This window comes from Pygoscelis adeliae, unplaced genomic scaffold (genome assembly GCF_000699105.1).
Source record: "Pygoscelis adeliae isolate BGI_AS28 unplaced genomic scaffold, ASM69910v1 Scaffold16, whole genome shotgun sequence".
In the NCBI taxonomy this organism is placed as follows: Eukaryota; Metazoa; Chordata; class Aves; order Sphenisciformes; family Spheniscidae; genus Pygoscelis; species Pygoscelis adeliae.
The window spans coordinates 5,500,741-5,513,763 of record NW_008825162.1 but is presented as its reverse complement, the minus strand read 5'-3'; the positions used below and the strand labels follow the sequence as shown (position 1 = coordinate 5,513,763).

The 13,023-nt window shown below is 36.1% G+C and overlaps 1 protein-coding gene across 4 annotated transcripts in view; it reads right to left on the bottom strand.

The window, feature by feature from the left end:
- Positions 1 to 13,023, bottom strand: part of KCNMA1 (potassium large conductance calcium-activated channel, subfamily M, alpha member 1) — a 513,257-nt gene that overhangs the window by 192,066 nt on the left and 308,168 nt on the right. For all 4 annotated transcript variants that reach the window (XM_009328726.1, XM_009328723.1, XM_009328725.1 and 1 more), the window contains exon 5: positions 10,931 to 11,042. In XM_009328726.1, the coding sequence (XP_009327001.1) occupies positions 10,931 to 11,042 (112 nt within the window). The remainder of the gene's footprint in view (positions 1 to 10,930; positions 11,043 to 13,023) is intronic.

The following is a 13,023-nucleotide window of genomic DNA, read 5'->3' as shown; positions in this document are numbered from 1 at the left end:
AAAATTGTATCTAAATTGCATATATACAATACAAATTTTAATATGTAATTATAACAATTATCTTAATTTATTTCATTACATACATGATCACTTAGGCACATAATTAAAAAGTGAACTTCTAAATAATATCATATCTATTACCTACAGCAGCCTTTACATAACAGAACATTGGTAAGAACCCCTATAGGATTCAGAATTTCAATAGCAGCTATGGAAGTTGGATGTTGCACAGGAAAGGGTCGCAAAGGTTGAATTTTGAAAAAAGAATAAACATGAAGGTTGTGAAAGGCATTCAAATCATATTAGGATTTTACATTTATCCCACCGTGATTCTTTCTTCTTCTGTCACAAGGCTGAAGAGGCATTACATCCTTGAACTTCACTGACTCACTCGACTTACCTCAGAGAAAAGCATCCCAGATCAGAATTAAGTAAAGGCGAGCAAACTGATACAATGTGAACTCCGACGTCAGCACACAGTGTCCATGCCATACTTGGCCACTAACATTACAGCTAGCTCATAGCAATAGAAGACCTTTCTGCTAGGCTATGGAGGAATGCATCCGCGTCCCCTAAGTCTAGCATCGACTGAAATTATTCCACACCTTCAAGCACACGACACCCTGAACAACCAAGGGGCTGCAGTGAGGATGAATGAGATTGGCATTAAATGCCGGCTGCACCGTGATTGGAAAGGAACCGGTGTCTCTCTGTAGCGCAGCATGAGCACACCTGTACACAAAAGCTCATACAGTTCTGAAGGAAAATGTTCCACACAGTAAGGGGTTGATCAAAGGAAAACATAACCAGCAATTAGGAAGACGATAAAGCTGATAGATAATTTATACTGAGCAGCAGAGTAACTAGGTGATAATGGAGAAATAGCCACTGGAGAGTCTTGAGTACCTCAGAAATCTCATAATCCAGTAGACTAAACCATTTTGCTCTCAGTCATCTTTGCTTATGAGGGACTACAACATTTTCCTTTAGATTATGCAGATTATCATCTCCAGGTATCCTGACCTGAATGCAAAACCTCTTGAAATTGAACTTGACAGTTAAGATACTAAATGGCCGATTCTTTTCAGCTAAACCTCCACAGTGATGCTACAATATAATTATTTTTAATAAAAACAGCACTCCTTACAGGATAATGCTGAACAAAATGCTGTGTACTAGACCTGTCCCTGCACAGCACACTTCCATCTGCCTTACTTTATAGAAGCTCATTTAAAAAGAATGTAAAATAATTTCCCCGTATAAATCACTTACAACTGAGACAAGATAATGGCTTTAGGGGGGAAAAAAAAAGTTTTATATACTAGAAGTTTTACCTATGTAGAAAACCACATTTTTCTAAGTTTAAATTCTATTTTTAAATTAAAGGATGCATTAGTCTGTTTTTGATCTTTATCTGCCATCTGCTATATTTTTACTAGCAACAAACAAAAGAGCTGATAAATAGGCTGCTTTTCCAATATTTCAGCTTTTGACCTGAAGTAGCAACTAGGGAGATTTCACAAGAAAGCCTACTTCTGGCAAATGCCTGTGCAATTTTGAAGACAAGATAAGCTTAGATAGTTGGAACCTAAAATACCAAGAAAATTCAAATTCTTTGGCTTCATATCCCTTTATACATATTAAATCAGAGAAGTAAGATCGGTAGATAGATTTAGAGCAAAATGTTTCGTAACTAACATAAGCCTATATAAAATCTGCAAATGCAACGTACTGATTTTTTCAAAAAGAATTAAAAACTAAATGCCTGAATGAAAAGAGTGCACTCCAAATTTTAGTAGCAGCTTATTTAACACTGCTCCATATTAAAAAGTTCCCCGAACAGAAGAAACTGGAAAAAGCAGCAGAAAGATCCAAAAGCACGCACTTACAAAGAGCAAGGAAGCACTGCCCTCTGAGCATCATCAGCTCTATTGGCCAAGACTTTCTGGCAATCCATCAGGTACACCACTGCAGTGCAAGTAGTTATGGAGGAGTCAATAACTCCAGAGACACTTCTGTGATGCAGAGAAAGGTCCTTCCATTTATGGACTGGATTTTCTCTGCCGTGCTTCTATTTTTATTTCGTTATTTAGAATTTGAGATAGTATGATACTAAACACTGCTGAAGGTGGTAACAAGGTTAATGAATGCTAAATGGCTGGGGGTCAGCAGTGAACCAAGAATAAGCCCTGCATAATGAAAGCATGGGCACTATAAATACAGAAGTACTAGAGAACCTTAGGCGTTCAAAAAAATTGAGGTGAAACAGGTGGAAAAAAGTGGGAAACTATGAAAGATACTGTTTTCTTGACTTAAATCAATATTGTATGAAACTCTGCCAGATGGTATAAATATCCTGCAGCCCAAAACCTCAGAAAAAGCATTAAATACTTTAGCTGGAAGAACACTTATCTCTATATCCCAAATTTTCCTTCTCTACATGTCACCTGACTTTGTATGGCAAATTACTGTAATAGCAAAAATTGACTAGTGGATCAAGGAACAGATTGAGGAAGAATGTAGCACTGTTACAAACTCTTATCCATCCAACTGTTACTTCTGAAATGTCACATAAGCAGGAAGGTCAGAATTTTGCTCATATTGATACCTGAAGCATAGAAGCACAAGAAGTAACCTTAGCTAATCCCAATGGGTTTCTGGCCTATCAGGTGATGGTTAAGCAGTGCATCTAAATAAATGTGTTAATAAAGTTTCCCCTTTTGAGTTTGGAATTATAAGAAGAGTGAAAATCTTAATCAAATCCTCTCTTGACTTTTCTTAGATTCATATATATATATATATATATATATATATATATAAAGTTGAGTGAAGGAATTGTCAAAAGATTCTTGAAAGGATATGAATGATCTGGTTTGTATAAACCTCCAGTCTCAGTTGAGTACATAAGTTCATTCAGAACTCTCTGATATTCAGTAAGAACAGCCACTACGTGAACTTTCTAAAGTCTCGTATGGAATTCCTGACTGCTAATCTTTCTAGTGAGATCCCAACTATCTTTGCATCAGTTTATATCAATTCCAGTCTCAACAGGATTTGCTTATGACTAATTCAGTCTTGCAAAAAGGTCAGGAGAAACATGGCTAGGGTTTTTTTTTTTAAATTACTTAAACTGCCTAATGCATCTTTTCTTAATTCCACATAAACCAAGCCTCATGCACCACAGAGCACACTAGACAACTGATGCTTAATTAATGAGAGCTACATGGACATCTCAGTACATTCAGTCCAGGGCTTAGAAGATAAAAGAGATCCTTTAAGCTGTGTTACAGAAGTCAGATGCTTAGAAATACAAAATGAGCTAAAGCTCAAAAATGGTCACCAGAAAGCATAAAATTTATGCTAAAATTACCAGAATATAAGCTCTCGTGTTCTACGTATAAGGACTTCTGGTTTGGGGCTTATGCAGATATTAATTATATTACTTATAAAATATAAAACAGTGTAAACAACAAGCACTCAAACTTCAAACTTGAGAAGATCACACTCTGCAACAACATTACTCAGATTCAATGTATTAAAAAAAACAAACAGTTCCCAAGAAATCAGTGAGAGAAGGTATCGGGGGAAAAACTACTGAATAATGTATAATGAATAGATTGAATACCTACAAGGTACCGTACAAGTTAACATACTATCTTGGAGCCAAGACATGAAATTTTATTTTCAACTGGTCTTTCAGCTGACTTTTAAAGATAAGAAACAACTAGTTAAATAATGAAATTAATCTTATCTCTCATATTACCATTCAGGAAAGTGTGCAGGTTAGTTACATGCTGTAGGTACCTCAGGAAAATGTGGAAAGCACCTGACTAATGATAATGCAATGATCTTCTCGGACACTACAAGTAGCTTTTTTAAATGTCCCTCATGCAAAGGATTACAAATGCCAGAAGACAGCATTAAGTGAATCATGAGTTCCCTAAGCAGTCTGAGGGAATAGGTTTTCTTCTTTGAGAACATTATTCTGTATTCTGTTAAAGACAAAACTGTACAGTTTGGGTAGCCTTCATTTGAGCAAACGGGACTTAATCACAGAGTTTGACAGACCACTGAAACAATTAGAGAACACAAGAGCAGTCATAAAGTAATTAAACTGATAATAAAAAGCAGGGTAAAAAGACAACAACATTAGAGTATTTTTTCACATAATATCTGGATGTTGAGAACATATTTTGATTAGACAAGAAGGGATATGGAGAGAAGAAAATTACATAACATCTTACCAAAAATGCAAAACCTTTGGCATTTACTTTTGGCAAAGTAAAATCCACGCTAATAAAGTTAAGAAATGATACTAGAGGATGTAATGCTTGATAATGAAGAGAACAAGCTAGTGACAAGCAGGGCTTGGGATCACGTGTAAAGCAGGATGGCAACAAACTATATGCATTTGTTTACAGGTAACTATAAACTTAAGACTGGATTTTTTTCCACTAAAGATGCATTCTTGCTCAATCAAGTTTTTCCTCTCAGAAGGAGACAGGAGGAGAAAAGATGCAAGAGGTCAAAGTAGGCCAGCCAGCCAGCCAGACAAAATAGGAAGCACTTTTATTCAAAGCAATATAACTGCTATCAGCTGTGATATTAACTTGCAACAGCTCCTCAACATTCAGGGAGTATGACTACTTTTGGGCTAAGCCTGCCACTCATTCACACAGGAAAAATCAAGTTACCCCTCTACGTATGGCCCCTCCCAATCAGAGTAGAATAGAAAACAGAATGAATTTAGGGTCAATTTTCTATGCAGTGTTAAGTACCACTCATAGACAATGATAGACTGGGAACAGAAGATGATTTAAATTATCCAGCTTACTTTGAATTCAGAGTTGTAGGGAAGCAAGCACACAGTTTCTATGAACGTCAGCCAGATGACAGGAACTAATGACACTTGAGGCTAGTACTGTCCTCCTGTTTCTCCTCTGCTCCAGCATCCTTTGGTAACTTGTTTGACTTCTCATCAGTGGAGGAGAGAGGAGAAGTGTATTTTCACACTTGCGTGCAACAATATTCAAAAGAATTGGTCGTGGATGTTATGAGAAATACATATTTGGCACAAGGTTACCTTTTGCTATTAATATTGCAACTGCTCAAAAGCCTGTTGTGCAGTATCACTTTAACTGGTACCCTATCAAAACGTACATGCTCTGTGAAAACTGAACTGATTGAAGTATCTAGAAGAAAGCAAAAAATCGTTGTCTTCCATATAATACAAATGGGATACAGTTCATTCAACGACATATTATTGACAAATCACCAAGTGGATTTAGTATTCAGAACTGTTTTCATTAAAATCATTCTGGTACCTGTTTGAAGGCATTTGAAGTGTACGAAGAAATATTACTGCACAGAAAAGTAGTGCATATGCACATATCCATATAATACAATTCTCCTAGGAAATTTATGCAGAATTTAGCTTCCATTATATATAAAATAACTTCTAATGTAAGGAAAATGACACAAAATGCTTTAAAACTGTATAGAATACACTAGCTTTGTAAGAAATATTGTAGAATTTGGCTGTGTATTCACAGTTTTCGCCAATAGATGGCAGAAATGCACAATACTTAACCAACACAATCATTGCGAATGATTGCAAATTTAAGGTGCTAAGAAAGGGACAGTTTTGAGACCTGTGGCTGCATCAAAAGACAGTAAATTGTTATAAAGTTTGGAGCTCATAGTTCTTCTCTCACACTGGTATCCCTACAGTTTAGTTATCAGAGCACTTCTTTGTGTCAGTATAAGTAAGGCACTGCTGTAAGTGCCAGTAAAAGATACATGTTTTCCAATAGGAATAGTGTTCTGCGGATTCAAATACGGTTTCAGGCTGAGCTCTTCTGCAGAGGTTATGTCAAAAAAGTCTACAGGGTATTGAAACAAATGTTGTTTTCATGTCACAGATTTTTAACTAAAGCTTCACCTTGAAGCACACTTGCTGGATGGCCAGGAGGCATTCACACCATCAACTTTATCTTAATAAGACACACTGCTCTTCCTCCAAAGCCATCTATCTCTTTCCACAGAGGGAAACCAATTTCATTCTCCGACTCACAAAAACAGCTGAATGTCTACCAGAGATGTTGGAAACAGTCTTCTCAGACCAGGAATTGATAGTGAGACCACAAGCCTCATCCAAAAGTACTTGAGATGTCTGTAACCAGACCTGGACAGAATTTGAGCAAGGACTGGAAAAAAGGATCCCCTCTTTTCCATAACTATGCTAATCACCACACAGAGAGATTTGTTCACTATGCTGTGCGTGTATCTACGTTTGCATCTGTTCTCTGTCTTCTTTTCCCCACTGTAAATCTTGAATTATCTTCTGAAAAAATAGCATGGCTTCAGCAGCAGCCTAGATTAAAGGGGATGTCAGGGAAGAAGGATGATGAAAAAATGTTCCTGATAATAGAATCTGTTAGGAAGCAAACAGTTTCTATCGCTTAAATTTTGTACAGTAGAATAGATGAAGCACTGAAAGCACACGGTCAGGAAAAGGAAATGGATTGTTTAATAGATCTTTTCTATCTTTAATTTCTGTGATTCAATAATATGAGACACTATCAAATCCATATTTAGGCTTTATTTAAATCACGGTAGTTCTAAGGCTGATTGTTCCTCATTTGCATGTCCTTGTAAATGTGAAGCCAAGATCATATTTTACATGTTTAATCTTCCTCTAACAATACCATCCTGTCAAGGCAATTTATTCCAATACAGTCTGCTCATAAAATCAATATTTCCTTTTTCATAAGCATACGAGTACATGATAAAAGGCATTTCAGTTATTTGAAGTGCCTTTGCTATCATAGAAGATAGAGTAACAGTTTTAAGTGGTGTGTAGAGTGTTTGAATCATTACTGAATACAACTTAAAGATGTTCATTTGTTGCAGGGTTCTCCAACTCGGCAGACTGCAAGCTATCCAAAGAAATGAAGATCGGAAACTTAGCTGTGATACTCAGATCATGACAACTTTGTGTTAAAAAAATGAGTTTTACCATGACATGATTTCTCCCATTGCAAATTTTTTGTTTTCATCCAACAACCTTTTTAGCCTGCCTTCACTTACACTGTAAAGACAGTATCCAGGCTCAGCAATGCACTGAAATCATTTGGTTGAAATTAACTGTCAAAATTACCTGTAAAATCTCAAGAGCCAGAAACTCCACCCTTTCTGTTATCAGTCTTCCCTTGGGAAGGTTCTCTCCACTCCAGAGAAGCCTGCACTTGAAGTGGAGAATTGTTCTTCTATCACTATCAGAAAGTTTCTTGTACAGTGTTGTGCAAGAAATATTTGTGATTTTATAAAGCATAGCTTTAGTTTATGTGTAAGTATCTACACAAATGCTGCTGTTCGCAAAACTGTTGGAAAAATGTCGAGGGGATCTAGATGCAAATGAACGTCAGGAAACACACTGATGTTTGTAGCTGTACAGTTTTAAGTGAGAGCATAACAATTTTTTATACTGACTGTCAAAGCAATGTATATCACTGAATTACAGATTCATTAAAATTTTCTTCCCTTTCACCACTCTCCCCCAATCTTTCAATAATACATAGGTCATTCCATGTGCCCGCTGTATTCTGCTCACGTACTTCCTTTTCCTCTGCTACCCTATGCTAGCAAAAATGATACCCTAGAAATCCTTTTCTAAAGGATTTGTCAAAACTAAAAATTTGGTATTTTGCAAGCTTAAAGTGCTGCTGTGCCTTCAGCTGTACGTTAGACAGTGAACACCCTACCATTCCTAGAAACCTTTTGATGGAAAAGCATGATCTGATCCATCACGCGTATTGAATTTTGTTTGCATACTGGAACCTAGGTGGAAGATCAGATTTGAAACATCCTTCATGAATACTGACTGAAAATTTTGTTCACATACAGCATTTTGAGATACAAAAAAATACATTTTTACGAACAACTGAACGCAAAAGAGTAGCGGGGAAAGTGGAAGGCTTCCCATACTAAGAGTTACGTAATAGCTGAATGGCGGCATTTCTGAACTCGCGTAAGAAAAGGAAAAAACCCACTGGCTTTCCACTATAGTACATTAAAAGATGATACATTCAGACCACACGTCCTCTGCTATACTTTACATCTTTCTATGAGCATTTAGTGCTCCGAAGGCAAAGTTTATTTTTTATTTAGGATGGTTTGGGTTTTTTAAAATGCTGTTTAAACTGTGTGTTTGTACTTACTTTATTGTTGGTTAGCTAAACCAGGACAGTTCTTGTGAAATCGAGAATTCAGGGAGCCGCATTCTGGTGACTTTCACTCTGTCTAGTACTTAGATGAACTCATCACAGCTGACTTACATGAATCAATAGTGAAATAAACTGGAAAGACCCTGATGCACAATACATTCTAGACAATGTATTGTATTTGGGCTCCTAAATGATCTTGAAATTTAAGGCATCTAAAGGAACCCTGCTTAATCAGTAACAAATTCTTAAAACATGCAAAGAATTACTGGGATACACTGAAGTCCGAACCTGTTAAATGATTTTCACCTTGCCTAACGTTAAGCACTCCCTATTTACTTGCCTCGCTAGAAGGCTAACCTCCCTCCGATTCCTATTTCCACAGGGACACTTGGTGCAGAAACCAGAACTTAGATGTTCTGAATCACCCTCCACACAAGGATATCACTCTCAATTACAAAAATTATACAGAAGGAAAAGGAAAAGTAGGCATCTAACCTGAAACTGTAAATAATATGGTCCAAACGCCCGGCCTTCCCCTCCACACACACTCCCAGTCCTGCCACTGTATTACCTATAAGTATGTCTGAAGTATTTGAGCTCCACAGGCAGAGTAAATTTTGCCATGTCTTTAAAAGGTGTAAAGGAATAGACAATTTTCATTAATACACTTCAGGGTATTTGCTTAAAAACTCTTTCATCACAGCATCTCAAAATAATAATTTGCTGATCTAAATTACAGCTATGTCAGGGACCCCAATAATTCACATTTTTGCATTAGTGAATTATTTCACTAAGGATAATTTTCCCTAAAATGAAAACCCTTTTGGAATAAACACAATGGAAGCAGGTGCAAAGCTCAAACACTGTAAATATGTCACTCCTAAGATGAGTATGTTAAAAAAAAATAAAAAAAAAAAATTCTGTGCCTCAGCAGGTGATAAATGTCTCAGGACGATTCTGTGAGAAAACAGGTAAAATGGGACTATAAACAAGAAACCAATAAAAAGTGACATTGGTAATTAAGAGAGATGGAAATCCTTTCAACCCTATGAATAAGTAGAAGTACAATGCTTAACTCTGCCTGCAAAATGACATAAATCTTGTAAAAAGTATCCAGCAGAAACTGCTAAATGGGCAAACTCTCTCATTATTCCTGTTGGTACTGTTAGTTATATTGCTGTGTCACAGTGAGTCAGTCAATTATGCAGCCACTTTCACAAAGGGTTTTCATCTCAAATAATTATCTCTTTGCCTCACTCCCCAAATTTTGCAGTTTTTGCCGTTTTCTCATTTAATATTCCTTTTCTACTAATCCTGCAATTCTAGTTTTTGCTCTTAGATAGCCTTCATCTCCAATGATTTCAATCTTAAAGTTCTGGGAAACTCTGAAATGTCGCATTCAACTGTGAAAATACATCCCGTTAATTCACATAACGCAAAGAATCCGCGATTGAGTTATAGCTAGTGAAATCAGCAATTTTCTTTTGAGCATAAGCTTGTTTTTTATTTGCATACTTTCTTTTTTTATTTGATTTCCTATCATAATATGGAACTGTATGACATTTTCTCCTTCAAAACACATTACTTCATTTTACGTACACGACGGAAGTATGTGATGAAGACGGTAATCGTATGAGGATCTGTAGTGATCTTTTCTGGCTGTTTTACTGTTTTACTTCTTTGGCCTACTAATAACCACTGATGTACATAGTATGAGCTCTAATGTGGTTATATAGTTATTAATTTCTTTTCATGCAACAGTAATTTATCAATAATTTTTGCATCTTTGCACTTCTGTAGCAAGTTGAAAATATTATACTACTATAAAAGATCCTCTGCTTTATTTTCCTTTCCATGTCAAACATTTAAGATGACCACTCTCTTCAGTTTTCAGGGACAATGAGTGCCTGTATTTCTGGAGAAATGGATTGTCAAATTGTGAGGTTTCATATGTTGTCTAAAGGCATGGCATTCACAAAGTATGCCACTTTTAGGAAGTTTTCCCTGAATAAAACCTCCCAAATTTTGACCTTCATTTTACTTAACTAGAGAGAATATGCAATTTGTACAAGAAACTTCATATGCCACGTTATGGGTGTTCTTTAATTGACTGATTTTGTCTGCTCTGCTTCATTTTGTATTCCCTTTTACATGTAGCATATTCTTTTCTAATGCATTCCTAGCAGTCCTACACATATGTCAAGCCCAGTAAGTGTCTAAACAAATCTTCCAAACCTGTTGTTTCAGGAAGGATTTTAAATCCTTGTTGTTTGGATTTAAAATTTAGCTATATTGCCTCAAAATGTGAAGCAAATTTGTTGATTTCATTGTTGACAATGATTCATGGCAAGCCCGTTCAGTGAATGAATGGTCTGGATCACCTGGTCAGTTTGTAAGCTGAGTCAATTACATCAAATTCACCGTTTTATAAAAACGGCCTCATGTTACACAGTGCTTCCAAGCTGGAGTTCACCACCCCTTAGAGTAGGAGACTGTATTAATGAATCAAGAACAAAATGGACTTAGTAAGTGCTTTTTCTGACATAACCCACCTGACTGCTGAAATGGCAAATTCACTGCCAGAACAACTTTGGTAACATTCTTCTGCTTACATGATGCCACAAGATGAAGAAATTCTCCATCAAAATGTGAAAAGTTCAAGCATTTTTATAACAGCTATTAAAAGGAAAAAACATTTTACTTACCAAGCCAACTTCTGTTTAAATATACTGACACAAACACTGGAGGGACCGTGAAGAAATCTACTACTGAGTTAACTTCTAGCCAAAACCATAGCTTGTCATTGGCTGCTATGAACTGAAAAAAAAACAAAGAGGGGGAGGGATGAAAGAATCAGATTATGCTCATGGTGGTTGCAAGTATGTGCAATATTTTCCATTCTAAAATATTAAACTCCAAAGTTAGTGGAGAAGTAACTGATGCTTTAGGCCAGTCCAGGCAAAACAACCTGTCTCGCTGGAAAGAAGTCTGTATTGTGCATTGCTTGATAACCACACTGAGATTAAAACGAAAGGTCTAACTAAAGAGACAGATCATTTATGTGACAAATTGTAGTATCTGTGCTAAAAAATATTTTCTCCACATTTATTAACAATGTATCAGTAACATTAGAAAAGTGTAGGTAAGTATAAAATATTTCAAAGTATATCACCTTTGCTCTGGCACACCAAATATGTTGGTAGTAGTCTCATCACGTATTTGGTGTTCACAGGTTTCTAAATACATCATAGTTTACAAAGAGTCCCATTACCATCCTATCCAAAGGCAATCACCGGAATGACTCCTACAAGGCATAATTCAGGACTGCAGCAGAACTTCAGTCCTTCCAATTGTGCCATAGATGAGGTCACTTCTCTCTCCTGACTAAGAAATCAGCCTAGGGAAACTGGCAAACTTCGATGCCAAGGACATCCTAGTTTGAACTTGCCTATTCATCTATGTACTTAAATAAGGTCAAACTACGATTCACATTCAAGTAATAATTAAAACATATGCTTTACATAAATATGAAACCTAAATATATAAATAAATATAAAATTTTAGTGCATCACAAAGATATTTAACAGAGCGGTTTTATTCATTTAAGTCTTAAAACCTGGACTTACATATTTCAAAACAGTGCTTATATTTTTTGAATTACAGACAATATCCATTGTCTTTCTTCCAAAGCAAATACTGACATTCTCCAACTATTTCATCCACTTAATCTCCTTGCTTTAGAATTACTTTAAAACATTAACAGAAAACGTTTATGGTGCATACCAACTTTGCTGGAATCCCAGACAAAATATTGGAAAGGGGACTCTACTGATGTCAAGAATGTTGAAATCATACTTAAAAAGAAGACGGACAACACGAGCAGCATTTGCCTCAGAGAAGACTCAAAACCAAAAATAAACTGACATTTTGTTAGTCCGTATTACTCAATATCAACGCTGCAGCATAAAAACTGAACAAAAATATCCAGTTTCAGCAGAAGCTTTCAATTCCCTTCGGTTGAATTTAGAAGTAGTCAGAATATTTGGAACTAAAAGTTTTTGAAGATGTCAGACCACTATTTTCATAACCTGCAATATATGTTCTAATCAGCATTTTATCTTTCCACAGGGCACAACCTTTAAGCTTTCAAAAAGGTTAAAGTGTGTTATTCAACAATGAAAACAAAGTCTGTTGACTGTAAAGGCCACTCATGGAATTATTTGAACAGTTATTCATTTAGGTAATTAGCGACTAGTAAAAGCCCATTTCATTACAGAAGCAATCCTACCATGCTTGAAGAGATATCATGTTCTTCCAGAAGCACTAGCATAATTCTGTCACTTCCAAAGAAGGATTACTTCCATCCTTGCCATATCTCTGCCAGACCTTACTGCTTGATTATGCAATTTGGGCTTAGTCTTCATCAGCAGTTTGCAGACTTCACTTCTGAGTTCTCACATAGTTGGATACTAGCCAACAAAGATTTTAAAATGGATAGATGTGTGTTTGAACACAAATATCTTCTAGAACTGAAGATATGGTAATATTTATATGATTTTGAGTTGCAACATCATTTCAGGGAGAACAGATGGAGAAGGATGAGATTTTAAAATATTTCTTCAAATACTTCAAATTGCAAGTGAGTCCTCACAGGAGATATTTATCAGAAAAAAAAAAAAAAAAAAAAAAAGACCCCAAACTAAAATAGCTAAATGTATGAGATGCTTATTACATAACTAGCAAATTAATTATCGATCCAATTCTTGCATCCACACACCTTTTCCTCAGGAACTCCTGT